Source organism: Callospermophilus lateralis, chromosome 1 (genome assembly GCF_048772815.1).
Source record: "Callospermophilus lateralis isolate mCalLat2 chromosome 1, mCalLat2.hap1, whole genome shotgun sequence".
Lineage (NCBI taxonomy): Eukaryota > Metazoa > Chordata > Mammalia > Rodentia > Sciuridae > Callospermophilus > Callospermophilus lateralis.
Window position 1 is genome coordinate 176,859,204 of NC_135305.1, and position 14,528 is coordinate 176,873,731.

The window sequence follows — 14,528 nt, forward strand, 5'->3', positions numbered from 1 at the left end:
ATTTTTTACACTAGCATTTTAGAATCTTCAGACATCTTTTTTTGTTGTTGTTGTTCGAGGGATTGAACCCAGGGGTCCTTTATCACTGAGCTACATTTTTGGTCCTTTTTATTTTGAGATAGGTCTCACCAAGTGGCTTAGAGCCTCACTAAATTGCTGAAGCTGGCCTTGAACTTGGGGTCCTCCTGGCTCCAGCTCCCAAGTTGCTTGGATTTCAGTGTGCCACTGTGCCTGGCTAAAGACATCACTTTTACTAGCTGTGTATTGTCCAGTCATAGGGCTATTTCCTCATTTATTAACTATTCCTACAGATGAGTGGACTATTTCCAGTTTTTCACCATTACATGCTACCCTGAACTTTGTTGCCTATGTCCTTGTCCTTCCGTGGGATTACCTCCTAAACCAGAGTTCTAAATGAGAAACTACTGGGTCAGAGGGTGGCAATCCTTCCAGGGCTCTGGATACATGTTTGGCAAAGAGCTCCCCAGAAAGTCTGGTTCTGCTGGCTCAGTCAACTTTTGCCACTAACTGGTGAGGTCTCATTGTGGGCTTGGGAGAGAGAAGACAGAGAGGGGATCCAGGGCCGACTTGGCCGTGGCTGGATCTTTATCCTTCCTTGAGCCTCAGTTTTCCCACATCTGTAAAATGGGCTTATTCTTGCAACACAGAGGTTGGGTTCTCCCTTCATACTTGGCCTTGTGTGCTGGGTTAGAAATTTGTGGGGCCATTCTCTGTCTGGGTCTGGAAGGTTGAAAGACCGCTAACATGTTCTAGTAAATGACTTCTTCAGGCAGTGAAGTGTAGGGGTGGGGAGGGTATTGGACCCTGGTGATCAGGAAAAAAGGTAAGTGGAATGTCCAGGCAAGGTGGCCCATTCCTTTTGGTTGAGGCAGGAGAATCACAAGTTTGAGGCCAGCCTGGACAACTAAGGTCCTTTCTCAAAATAAAAAATAAAAAGGGCTCAGTAGGCCTGGGATTACAGCCCCTGTAATCCCAGGAGCTCAGGAGGCTGAGGCAAGAGGATCGAAAGTTCATAGCCAGCCTCCAGAATTTAGGGAGGCCCTAAGCAACTTAGGCTCTGTCTCAAAATAAAATATGAAAAGGGCTGGCGATATGGCTCAATAGTTAAGTGCCCTGGATTCAATCCCCAATATAAGGGGGGAAAAAAGCAATGAGAGGAGAGAAATGGCAGGGTTTTGCAGATCCTTTTCTCTAGGACATCTGCAGACTTTGGGGCACTGTGCACTAGGCTGGTGGGAGTCTCATTCAAGGGAGGAAAGGGTGGGAAAGGGAGCCCAGAGACACTAGAGAGTCTCTCTGTGGTCTCTTTCCTGGGAGCCAGTTCAACCAAGCACACAAGGCTTTCTTATCTCTTGACTTCCTCTTGTGCTGACTTTATTTTTTAAAATTGACATATGATAACACATCATGAAATGGCTTCCCTTTTTTCCCCTTCCACATTAGGGATTGAATTCAGAGGGATTCTATCACTGAGCTTCACCTTCAGTCCTTTTTTTTTTTTTTTGCGGTGGGGGGCGGTGCGGGGGGAGACCAAGGATTGAACTCAGGGGCACCCGACCACTGAGCCACATCCCCAGCCCTATTTTATATTTTATTAGAGTCAGGGTCTCACTGAGTTGCTTAGTGCCTCACTAAATTGCTGAGGCTGTCTTTGAACTGGCGATCCTCCTGCCTCATCCTCCTGAGCCACTGGGGTTACAGGCATGCATCACTGCGCCTAGCTCATCTTCAGTCCTTTTAATTTCCATTTTGAGACAGGGTTTCGAGGCTGGTCTGGAACTTGTGATCCTCCTGCCTTAGCCTCCCAAGTTGCTGGGATTACAGGTGTGCACCATTGTACCTGGTGAAATTTACCTTTTTAAAGGGTACAATTCAGTGACTTTGGGTATTAGGGGATAGATGGGAGAAATAGTCTGGTGGTCCATTTTCAAAATATCGCGCTTAGTCTTAATTGGGATGTAAGATCCACTGTAGGCATTTTGAACTCCCTAACCTGTATCCAATCAGGGCCATTTTATTTTTTTTTTATTATTATTATTATTTTTTTTTTAAAGAGAGAGTGGAGGGAGAGAGAGAATGAATTTTTTTTAATATTTATTTTTTAGTTTTTCGGCAGGCACAACATCTTTGCTTGTATGTGGTGCTGAGGTTCGAACCCGGGCCGCACGCATGCCAGGCGAGCGCGCTACTACTTGAGCCACATCCCCAGCCCCAATCAGGGCCATTTTAACTAGAGTCCTTCCCTTTGCCCTCCCCAATTTTAAAATTAGCTAGCCAATGGCGGAGATCGTAACTCCTAGCTCCTATCAGAGCAAGGGGCGGTGCTGAGTTAGGGATAAACCCAGGGGGACTGCCAGCCCAAGTGTGCTTGCTTGCTAGATTCTGTTCTGTAGCATTTCGAGTTAGCCTTGCCAGGCTACTTGTGAGCACATGTTGGATTCCTTGCAACATGGCAGTATTGCTAACATAGAAAAGGAAAGGAAAAGTGTGCACCACCAAGCCTGGCAACTTTCCTATTCTTATACTCTCAGTACAATACAATACTTCTGTGACTCCTGGTCACCAAAATGTATGGCCATATCTCCTCATTAAGCAGTTCTGCAGCAGACACCAGCTGGGATCTCCTAATTCAATTCAATTCTGACAGCATCTACCTGAGGGAACATCAGTCCTGTCTCAGGTTGTGTCTGGCTTCTTTCATTCAGTGGAGTAGGATGTTTTCAATGTTCACTTATGTTGCAGAATGGCTTAGTACTTTATTCTTTTTTATTGATGAATAACATACCATTGTATGAGTATACCATCTGTTGTTTGACAGTTGATGGGCATTTGGTTTTTTTCTTTTTTAACTTATCTATTTATTTATTTATTTATTTATTTTTAGTTGTAGATGGACACAATACCTTTATTTCATTTGTTCATTCTTATGTGGTGCTGAGGATCAAACCCAGTGCCTCACACGTGCTTCGTAAAGCACTCTACCACTGAGCTACAGCCCCAGTTCTGTGTCATTTTGATATTATGAATAATGCTGCTTTGAACAGCGATGTGTGTAAACTTAGTTTCTAATTATCTTTCTCTCTTGCGCTCTCTCTCTCTCTCTCTCTTTTTTTGGTACTAGGCTTTAACCCAGGTTAGGGCCAGTATCGGAGCCCAGCCAAGACTTGCCAGGCCCGCTTTCCTTGAGCAGGAAGAAGAGGTGCTTAGTCACTGTAACTTGCAATTTGAATTGAGGGCTGGGTCCTGTCTGGTACCTTTCTGAGTAGAGAGCAAGGAGTCATCTCATGGCAGTGCCTTGCAGCCGTTGCCAACTTCTGCTGGGTGATGAGCTGCTAAGGAGGGGCACTAAAAGGGCACTTTTTTTTTGTAGCAGGGATTGAACCCAGGGGTGCTTAACCACTGAGCCACATCCCTAATGGCCCGTTTATATTTTTTGAGACTGGGTCTCCCTAAATTGTTCAGGGCCTAAATTGCTAAGGCTGATCTTGAATTTGTAATCCTCTTGCCTCAGCCTCCCATGTCATTGGGATTACAGATGAATGCCACAACGCCCAGTTTGTGGCCAATCTTAAGAATTAGTTTGCCTAGTCTGTGTGTTCCCAGTTAGTCAATCCAACACTAATCTAGGTGTTGCTGTGGTAGAATTTTGTAGATGTGCTGAATTCAGTGGCATTACCCTGTAATCCCAGTGACTCTGGAGGCTAATGTAGGAGGATTCCTAGTTTGAGGCCAGCCTCAGCAATTTAGGGAGACCCTCTCTCAAAATAAAAAAATAACAAAGCCTGGGGATGTACCTGAGGAGTAAAGTGCCCCTGGGTTCAATCCTCAGTAACAAAAAGGCGGGGGGTGGGGGGTAATTTAGTAGATGTGATTAAAATCCATAATCAGTTGATTTTAAGTAAAGGAGATCATATAAAATAATCTGGGTGGACCTGATTCACCCCCTTGAGAGGTCGTAAAGGAAAAAATTCCTTTGTGGAATACAGCTTCCCTAGGGCCAAGAGTCCAATCTGCCTTGAAGATTTCCAACTTGCCCCACCAGCTTGAAGTTTTCCAATTTACCCCCAAATGAAGTAGCCAATACCTTGAAACAAATCTGTTAATCTCCTGTGCACACAAGAAAACTAATTTATTATTCAGTTGGATCTGTAATCCCAGCAGTTTGGAAGGCTGAGGCATGAGGATTGCAAATTCATTGCCAGCCTCAGCTATTTGGTGAGGCTCTAAGCAATTTAGCGAGACCCTGTCTCAAAATAAATATATAAAAAGGGCTGGGGATGTGGCTCAGTGGTTAAGCACCCCTGGGCTCAATCCTCGGTACAAAAGAGGAAAAAAAAAAAAAAAGGAAAAGAAATCATTATCCTTCCATGCCCTCCAGCATCCAGAAGTCACCACTGATTTTTCAATTACTTCCTGAAAGTCTTATTTTTTTCTACTTATCTATGTAAATATTTTACATGCACATGCTGCCCATCTTGCTGGTTTATCTCGCTTTTTAATTCCTGTCCTTTTCTACCCTAGTATTACTGTTGGTGCAGAGGGAGGTCAACCTGTCCCTTTTTCATTAGAACATTTGCTTTGCTTTTGCTTTTATACTGTAAGGAACAACTCACTCAAGTCAGCACGGAGCTTCCAGGAAAATTTTTTCTTTTTTCCCCTGGTTGCTACTGCAGACAGGACCCTGTGTGTCCTTGTCCAATCCCAAACCCAAGCCCAGATTGCATTGTTGACACTCTGAGTCATCCCAGAAGGCCTGAGGAAGGCGAGGGCAGGGCAATTCTGAGAGGTTAGTGCCAGTATTGGAGCCCAGCCAAGACTTGCCAGGCCTGCTTTCCTTGAGCAGGAAAAAGAGGTGCTTAGTCATTGTCACTTGCAATTTGAATGGAGTTCCAGGTCCCGTCTGGCTCTGCTTTGGATCTGATACCTTTCTGGGTAGAGAGCAAGGAGCCATCTCATGGCAGTGCCCTCCAGCCTCTGCCAACTCCTGCTGGGTGATGGGCTGGCTAAGGAGGGGCACTAAAAGGGCACTTTTTTTTTTTTTTTTTTGGGTAGCAGGGATTGAACCCAGGGGTGCTTAACCACTGAGCCACATTCCCAGCCCTTAATATATTTTATTTTGAGACTGAGTTGCTTAGGGCCTTGCTAAGTTGCTGAGTCTGGCTTTAACTTGATCCTCTTGCTTCAGCCTCCTGAACAGCTGGGATTACAGGGGTGCACCACTGCAGCAGGCTCCAAGAGGGGCATGAGGGGAAAGTTCATTCTATTCAAGGGCACTTGTAGGGAGGTTGGACCTCACCTGGCTTAGTTTGCAGGACGCAGCAGGGAGATATTCAGCCTTGTTCCCTTTTCTGGTACTCTTAGGTTTCTCGGAGCAAGGCAGGGGTGGTGGAGGTGGTGATGCTATTTGCATGGATACTAAGGGTTAAAGTTTTGTTTTGTGGGTGGGTTTCCTCCTGGCTTGACTGTGACTAGCTAAAAGTGAATGGCTAGTTCGGATAGGACCAAAGAGCTCTGGAGTGGGGTGATGGAGCTGCTGAACTGCTTTGAGCCACCGCCCCTCCTGGGAAACATGGAAGCCATCAACAGCACTTTACTATATAGGTTTGAGCAGGTGATTAATGAGGACATACATCAAGCCCCAAGCCCAGGTTTCTTGGCCCCCCAAACTCAATATTTTTTTTTTAAATTTTTGATTTAATAAATAGAGCAGGTTGAAGTAGTCTCTTGAACCCATCCATTGCCCAATCAGGGAGCAAAGCCACTGTCATTTCAAAATACCCCTCACAATTTTCCAGGGACCTAGAAGCCTTTGTGTTCTGCAAACCCAGAGGAAGTTCCTGTGAAGAACTTCTGCCGCTCTCTAGCTTGGTGAATTTGGGCTGATTGCCTCAAGCAATTTACTTGAGCACATCCTCATCTCTAAAATGGGTCACACATGTGTTTTGCAGAAGGCAGTTCATTCTATTCAACAAATAGTGATATGCAGCTCTACTACGTGCCACCTGCAAGAGCAAAGGGGCCCTAGCAGCCCTGGTTTTCTGTGGAGGGCGTGGTCCAATGCTCATGGCACAGAATAGCTGCTACTCCCAGTTTGATGGCCAGATGAGGGTACTAACAAATAGCTCACTCTCTCTCTTTTCTACCACCTGTTCCACTGGCCTCTCCCTGAGACCACAGCCTGGGGAGGTGCTGTGCGATCAAAGCGTTGAGCCATACCGGCCATCTCAGTGCACTGGACCATCATTTAAAGACTCCAAAATCCTCCAGAGCATTATTAATTAATAACTTCACCATCTGATTCTGAAGCCCAGACAGCTCTTTTGTCTCCTTCTGGGCAGAAGCCCATGTGTGTCAGGGCAGTGGGTGGATGAGCATCTGGGCTGGGGACCATGGGTGGCTGGGAGGCACTGATTCCCAGGTGTGTTGGGCCCTGGCCAGGTCTCAGAGTGAAGACCAAGGTTCTTCTTTAAGTTTTAAAAAAAATTTCACACAAACACACATACATATATAATTATTATTTTTTAAAATGCTTTTTAGTTGTAGGTGGACATAATATCTTTATTTTATTTATGTATCTTTATGTGGTAGTGAGGATTGAAGCCAGGGCCTCACATGTGCTAGGCCAGCACTCCACCATTGAGCTGCAACTCCAGCCTCACATGTATAATTATTATACATTTATTTACTTTATATTATATGTTATATGTTATATTTATATTTAAATATTATATTTCATATATTTATATAAAATATATATTTTATATTTTATTCTTATATTTTGGTACTGGCAATTTAACTCAGGGGCACTTTACCACTGATATACATCCCCAGCCCTTTTTTTGAAACAGGGTCTTGCTGAGTTGCTTAGGGTCTCACTAAGTTTCTGAGGCTGGATTTGAACTTGTGATTCTCCTGCCTCAGTCCCAAATTGCTGGCATTATAGGCATATGCCACCATATCCAGCATGGATTCCTAGGTCTTTTTTTTTTTTTTTTGTGGTACCAGGGATTGAACCCAGGGGTGCTTAATCACTGAGCCCCATCCTCAGCCCTTTTTAGATATTTTATAGAAACAGGGTCTCCCTGAGTTGCTCAGGGCCTTGCTAAATTGCTGAGGCTGGGTTTGAACTCGTGATGCTCCTGCCTCAGCCTCCCAAGCTGCTGGGATTACAGGCATGTGCACCTGCACCCAGCTTCCTAGGTCTTGATAGATGAGAAGCAGACCACTCTAGGTTTTAATAAACAGTTGCAACAGGAATGACCTAAGAATAACCAAAAGGCAATGGATGCAACTGAGTCTAGAAAGGAATTCTAGATCAGCTCGTCTGCTAGATTTCAGATCCTTGATCTACCTATCACTTGTTCAGTATGCAATCTTTGGCATAAGCTTAACTAATCTTAGCTTCAAACTTTATTCTCCCTAAAATGGGTTATTGTGAAGATCAGAAAAATAATGGGGGCAGCAATTCTTAGCTGTTGAATGAGTATGCAGCATTAATGATGACTGATGTGAGTATGTGTACCTAAATAGTTATAAAGCAAGTTAGCTCTAAGGCAGACGGGTATAACATTTTAGAACTGCATTTGGAAATATGCATGTTAGTAATGATTATTAAGGATACCCCTTTTTGTGTGGTACTGGGGACTTGACCCAAGAGTGCTCTGCTTCCAAGCAGCATTCCCAGCACTTTTTAACCTTTATTTTCAGGCAGGGGTCTTGCTAAATTGCTGAGTCTGGCTTTGAATGTGCAATTCTTATGCCTCAGCCTCCTGAGTAGCTGGGATTACAGGTGTGTGCCACTGCACCTGGCTTACACCCTTTTTTCCTTAAACTTTTCTGTTTTCATAATGATCCTGTTTTACTTCCCTTCTTTTTAAAAAATCATCCTAGATGCCTGGTATATGAGAGCTCAGTACAATATGAATCAAATAAAATTTGAGAAATGATTCAGATGAATCATAAAAGAAAAATTTTTTTTCTATTATAAAACAGTTTTTTGGTAGAACTATACCCTCTCTCCACTTGAAGGAACCTTAAAGGAGTAAATGAAACTCTTTTGAGATGTCAACTCATGTGAATTACACATTTCATGTTTAGTGACTAGAGAGGGAATTATTTAATAGGCCCAGGACTTGGAGATTCCAGATGTAAGGATCCCCGTGGCTGTGATCTTGTGCTTGGGATCAGATTATGTTAATCTTTTTTCTTTTTTAAATTTAGCTCATTCACATTTATTTATTTATTTACGGTGCCACTTGATGCTGGTATGTTAAGGGTTTTACTATCATTTAAACATTTTTTTTGGTAATGGGACTCAGGGGCACTAAACCACTAAGTTACATTCCCATCCCTTTTCTGTATTTTATTTAGAGACAGGTCTCACTGAATTGCTTAGCACCTTGGTAAGTTGTTGAGGTTGGCTTTGAACTTGCAATCTTCCTGTCTCAGTCTTCTGAACCGCTGGGACTACAGGCTTGTGTGACCACACCTGGCTGTGTTTGTATTTGATGCTTTTCTTTTTTTAGATTTTTTTAAAAAAATATTCTTTTGAGTTATACATGACAGTAGAATGTAGTTTGGCAAATTATATGTACAGAGTATAACATTCTATTTAGGTTCTGCTCTTTTGATTGTGAATGATACAGAGTTATCCTGGTCATGTATTCAAGTACAAGGCTAGGAAAGTTATGTCCAATTAATTCTACTGTCTTTCCTATTCCCCATCCTTCCCTTCATTTCCTTCTGGCTAATCCAATAGATTTAAAAACTGCATACTACAGTGACACAGCCACATCAATGTTTATAGCAGTTCAACTCAAAATAGCCAAGCTATGGAAGTAACTTAGGTGTCCTTCAAAGAAAAATGGATAAAGAAAATGTGGCATATATACACAATGCAATATTACTCAGCCATAAAGAAGAATGAAATAATGGCATTTGCTGATAAATGGATGGAACTGGAGAGTATCAACTCACAATAGCCAAGCTATGAAAATAACTTAGGAGTCCTTCAAAGGATAAATGGATAAAGAAAATGTGAGATATATATATACACACACACACACACACAATGGAATATTACTCAGCTATAAAGAAGAATGAAATAATGGCATTTGCTGATAAATGGATGGAACTGGAGAATATCATGCTAAGTGAAATAAGCCAATCCCCCCAAACCAAAGGTCCAATGTTTTCTCTGATAATGTGGAGATTGTGTTAATCTTATGAATCACTTGACTGAGTTAAGGGCTACATAGATAGCTGGTCAGGCAGTTTCTGGGTGGGTTTATAAGGGTTTTTGGGAGAGATTAGCATATGCATTGGTAGACTTGAGTAAAGCAGATCTGCCCTCACCAATGTGAGTGGGCATTTCCAATACCCTGATGGCTTCAATGGGACAAAGGAGGAAGTTGAATTAACTCTATCTGACCTGGTACATCGTTCTCTTGACTTCAAAGCTGTCTGTTTTTAGCCATTTGGACTGGCTTGGAGTCTATAACATTGGATTTCTTGGGCCTGTAAATTGCAGATGGCAGATCATGGGACTTCTCAGCCTCCATAATCATGTGGGCCAATATCTGATAATTATTAAAGAAAAGTTACAGGAAGTCATTGGTTTGGAGGTAAGCTCCCACAGTAGGTCCATCAGGCCAAACCAAAATGTACTCACTCATGCTGAAGTTTCATATCAGAAAGCCAAAACTCAGTGGGTTATCTGATGTTTTGAGAAATTAGGAGAGAGAACAGTCAAATCCCTCAACAGGCCAGTTTTAGCCAGCAGGATAAGGCTAAACCTTATCATCATATTTTAACTTTAAAACAAAAGTAACTGGGAAATGACTAATTCACTTTTTGTTTTCTGTTTCTGCAGCCTGTTTTCTGTTGTAAATCTTTAGGGAAATGAGGGTTTGGCTCAGTGCTAGAGCAAGTGCTTAGCAAGTGAGAAGCTCTGGGTTCAATCCCCGGGGTGCACACAAATTATACTGAATGTGATATTGCTGGATTTTGGACTTGAAATAAAGCCAACTAAGAACCTTAAACTGAGTTTAAATGGTCCTGTTTCTTTGGAACCCTAAGGGGTAGAGACAGGAGGATGAGGTTTTCTTTGTTGCTTTTGTTCCCTCTCCCTCCCCTTCTCACCAGCACAGGGCAACTCATTCAAAAGTTCCTATTTCTACAAATTAAATAAAAACACAGGTAAAACTTAGTAGGTGCTAAAACTTGGTTTTGAAATTTTATTAAAAAAATATATTTGCAAACATATAAAATTTAGGATGAAAAACGCTCATTTTAAAACATGTAATAACTTAATATTTGCAAACATACACAGATGGTATAAAATCCATACCATTAAAAATGTCAATGATGCTGTATTGCGCTTATGGAACAAAAACTTTGCTGTCACTCCAGAGCTTCTTGTCCCCACATTTCAGGGAGCTAAGAATCTGATACAATGAAAGTTGTGAGAGCCAAACGGCCAAAGCAGTAATACAGAATAAAAGACCATTGAGAACACCTATTTTAAAAACATGTTTCCTAAGAATTCACAACATGGATAAAAGGGAAATGCAATCTTGCATTTTTTGCCACTTCAAAGTGATCAATATTGCATCTTAGCATTTTAAAGAAAGATGTCAAAAACAAATCTGAGTGAAAGATTGCACACATCTCTCCTGCTGAAATTTGCTGAAAAACAGGCTCCTTGGGGCCCTGTCCTGCTCAAAGAAATATTCTCAAGCATAGCTTTTAAAAAGCTCAGTATAAGTTGCTTTGCTCTGTTCAGATATCATTTTAGACACTTGAAAACACAGAGCACTATTGATTCCTGAAGGTACTCTTAACACAACTGAAGAAAACCAAAGGTACGAAAGAAACAACAACAATAACAAAAAACACAGGTTCCACAGCAAATGTGCAGCAAGGATGCAGGACATGGGCCCATGATTCTCAGTCTTCACTACTCAGGCTGAGCTTACTTGTGCCTCTGTCACCTCTCATTCCTCTCCAAGTTACAGTATGATGGCTGATTCTGTTTTTTAAGCAGTTAGGCACCTTCAATTTCATGTTGCATTATTAGTAATACAATGGCAGTCATGGCCTCTACTACCAAAACAAGAAAATTTCCAACTACATTCTTTGGGGGAGGAGAGTAATAAAGCTGCATGGTTTAAAAATATTTGCCTAGTAGTGGATTTGATGGAGTCTATAATTTCAACAAGAAAATATAAGCCAGAAATAGAATAAATGCTTGAACATGCAAAATCTGGTCAGACATATTCTAAACTAAGTCTGTGCATCCTCCTGTAGAGAAGTGCCCAGGTTAACTCAGGTTCTGAACAAAACACTACTGTTCAAGGTAAGCTGTAAACATTCCACAGGAGACTGCAGGAAATGCTTCTCTTGACACTGTCACTTGATTGGAAAAAAAAAAGCAACAAACTATCCCTCCACCCCACCCTGCCCCGGGTACTGGGGATTGAACCCAGGGTGCTCTACAACTGAGCTACATCCCCAGCTCTTTTTAAAAAATTAATTAACTAGTTAATTAATTAATTTATAGTCATGGTCTTGCTAAATTGCCCAGGATGGCCTCGAATTTTCAATCTTCCTGACTCAGCCTTCTGAGTAAGGTGGGATTACACGTATGCATAGGACAACTTTCACAACTCACAAATCCTGGGAGAGATGCTCAACAAAGAGGAATAAGGTGATCTGGGAGGTATGGTGTGTCCATTCAAAGACATCACCTTATCTACAGCAAACAAGTGAGTAGTGCTACCCACTGGTGGTATCCTAGACACACCATACTTAAAGGTCTGGGTTGCTCCTCCCAGGGCCTACACTTGGACTGCAGGTGGGGAGCAGGATGGGTAACAATGGACAGAGTGGTCTAAGTGCAGGTCTCCTGGGTTTTGCAAAATCCAGTTGAAGGACCTCTATTCTTGCTGTCCATTTCTATTCAACTAAGGTTCCAGTTAAGACATGGCAGCAATGTAAACATGCAACCTAAGCATGAGGTTTTGGATAGTAAGCCTGAACAAGGAATAAGGCAACTGAACTGTGATATTCAGGCCAGGGTAATCCAACTGCAACTATCCAGGCTTGGCCTGGCTCTCAGGGGACTCGTTCTGGCCTGAACCTCCTGGTAATCATGACCACGATTTTCTGGCTTCTGAATTTTAAGTTAATGCTTTGAAGATATAAATTTGGGAGTTAAAATAGGATTACCCTTTTCAAGTCTCCATGACTTGGGCACTTAAAAAAGTTTACTTTCACACTAAGGAAGCCTTATCATAGATTCTCTTTCACTGTTGATCATATTCACTCCTATGATTAAAGGATGAAAATTAACAGATTTGATTATAGATCCTCTTTAGGATATTCTCTCTTTACCCTCTCTCATAATATTATACAAACTCGAAAGCATCATTTAAATTCAAATGTCTACTACAATGAGAATCCCTTGATTTAGTCTGTTTACTAAAGCCCACTGAGACTACATTTGGGGTGTGATCAAATCTCCTGGTGCATTCATTTTATAAGAACAGTCATGTGGTTCCTTGGACACCATCTCGGATGTCAGCAACATTCCTTATCTTGCTATAATTTGGATCTTACTAGAACTTTCTCTTTCCTAGATGACAGCTTGAGCAATTTATTTTTGGTTGCTGAATTTACACACTATCTTTGAAAACAAACTCTTCCTAATTGATAAGAAAACTTATAAGCTTCCCTGAATTCTGCACAATTCACACATAAAACTAGGTAGATAGCAACGTAAGACACTAAATCGAGAAGCAGAAACACTTTCCAGGAAGCATGTTCAGATTAACATAAGCCAATCAAACAAAGTATTCTTTTTTTTTTTTTTTGCTAAAAAAACTACGACCAAACTAAAACAAGAATGTAATTCACAAGTAATTTCCTAAAATTTCTGCTAGGAAAAAAAAAAAAAAATCTATGGACTTATGATTGAGTTATCATTAAAGCTTAAATGATTGTTCCCAAGGAACCATCACATCTGTCAGCATTATTGACAGCTAATCCTTACGCTAGCTGGTTGAGCCATTTGGGTTTTTACCCCATCATTAAATAGTGCTCAGAAAAGTAAGCAGTGCATCTTAATTGGTTAAATACTACAAAATGACCTGTATCATAGAAACAAAGACACTTTCATTCAAAAAATATCTTAAAATTACTATTGCTGAAATAAATCAAAATCTACATTAAAATATTACTAAACACCATTACATGCCATAAAAGAATAAATATAAATCATGGCAGATCAATAGCAGCATAACAAAGCATCTTTACATATTTTCACACTTTGGGCTGGAAAAGTTCTCACAGCCAAGGAATACATTGGTAAAGTTCTGAATCTCACACTTTCTTTTTAACTCCATAGTCTACAATAAAGTAAGGGCCGTGTGAATAACAGCTCCCTTTTCTGCATAGCTTTAAAACTGTTCTCAGTACACTTGAGGAATGGAACCAGAATGGCTTTGTCAGATTGGTCCACTGGTCCTTTTATCAAAGTGTTAAAGAAAATAATCAACAATGACTTTTGTGTTTTGAGAGAAAAGGAGAATAAGGCTGTGTTTCACACATGAACTGAACATTTTCAGAACCACCGGAATTTAACTTAAAATGAAGATCTCTAGTAGGATGTGGGCATTCCCAGCTCTTGCCCCTGCTTTGAAGGTGTGACAAGCTCCCTCCCACATCACCACAGAGCCTAGTAGGGCCCTATTAAAAAGGCAATGCTGCACTGGAGCCTGTTGCATGGCAGGACTGGGGACACTTAAAACAAAACACAAAGGAATTTCAGAACTTTTAAGGCCCAAATGGGGCACGCATATAAAATATACTTCACTTGAACAAATAATTTCTAATTTATCAACTTAAACTCTGATTCTTAAAACTTCAAGCTACTTTGTGGAGCTGACCTACTTTGTTCAGAACTCTACTATCAGCTTAATGCCCAAGTTTCTTAGGGGCAGGGGTATGGGGAGGTGTGGGCTAGGCTGAGTTCTGTGGCAAGGCTGGTGGCTACTCCTCCCTAAGTCTTGAAAGAGAAAGCAAGCTGAATATCAGACCCCTCTGTTCACATACTTGCTTACAGCTGATGAAAACAACCATATAACTTACACAATGGTCTTTTTTTTGTTGGGGTTTTTTTTTTTTTTTTTTTGTCAAAGGTCTGCTGGTGATGCTTCACAGTGAAACCTCCATTATCACTGAGAATGCCACTTGGAAAACATTCTTAAGGAATGAGTCTCTTTCTCATAGGCTCATTTTCAGGATTCTCAAAATTCAATGTTCTGTCCAGAAAGAAGTTTCCATGATGAAGCCTATTGTTTTTGAGGATGACCCTCAACTTCAGATTTATTCCACTCCAGTCATAGGTTGTGGTTGTCTTTGTTTTTGGTCAGAACCTGCAAGTAAACTTCATGAAGTGTACTGAGGAAGCTGGAATCATTCTGGAAGAGATGATAAAGGAAAGAACA

At 41.3% G+C, this 14,528-nt stretch overlaps 1 protein-coding gene across 4 annotated transcripts in view; it reads right to left on the bottom strand.

Annotated features, from left to right (window-relative positions):
* Positions 1-10,279: 10,279 nt before the first annotated feature.
* The window catches only part of Dcp1a (decapping mRNA 1A), a 55,201-nt gene continuing 50,952 nt past the window's right edge, over positions 10,280-14,528 (bottom strand). For all 4 annotated transcript variants that reach the window (XM_076837647.1, XM_076837521.1, XM_076837572.1 and 1 more), the window contains one exon: positions 10,280-14,501. In XM_076837647.1, coding sequence (XP_076693762.1) covers positions 14,421-14,501 — 81 coding nt within the window. In that variant the 3' untranslated portion in view covers positions 10,280-14,420. The remainder of the gene's footprint in view (positions 14,502-14,528) is intronic.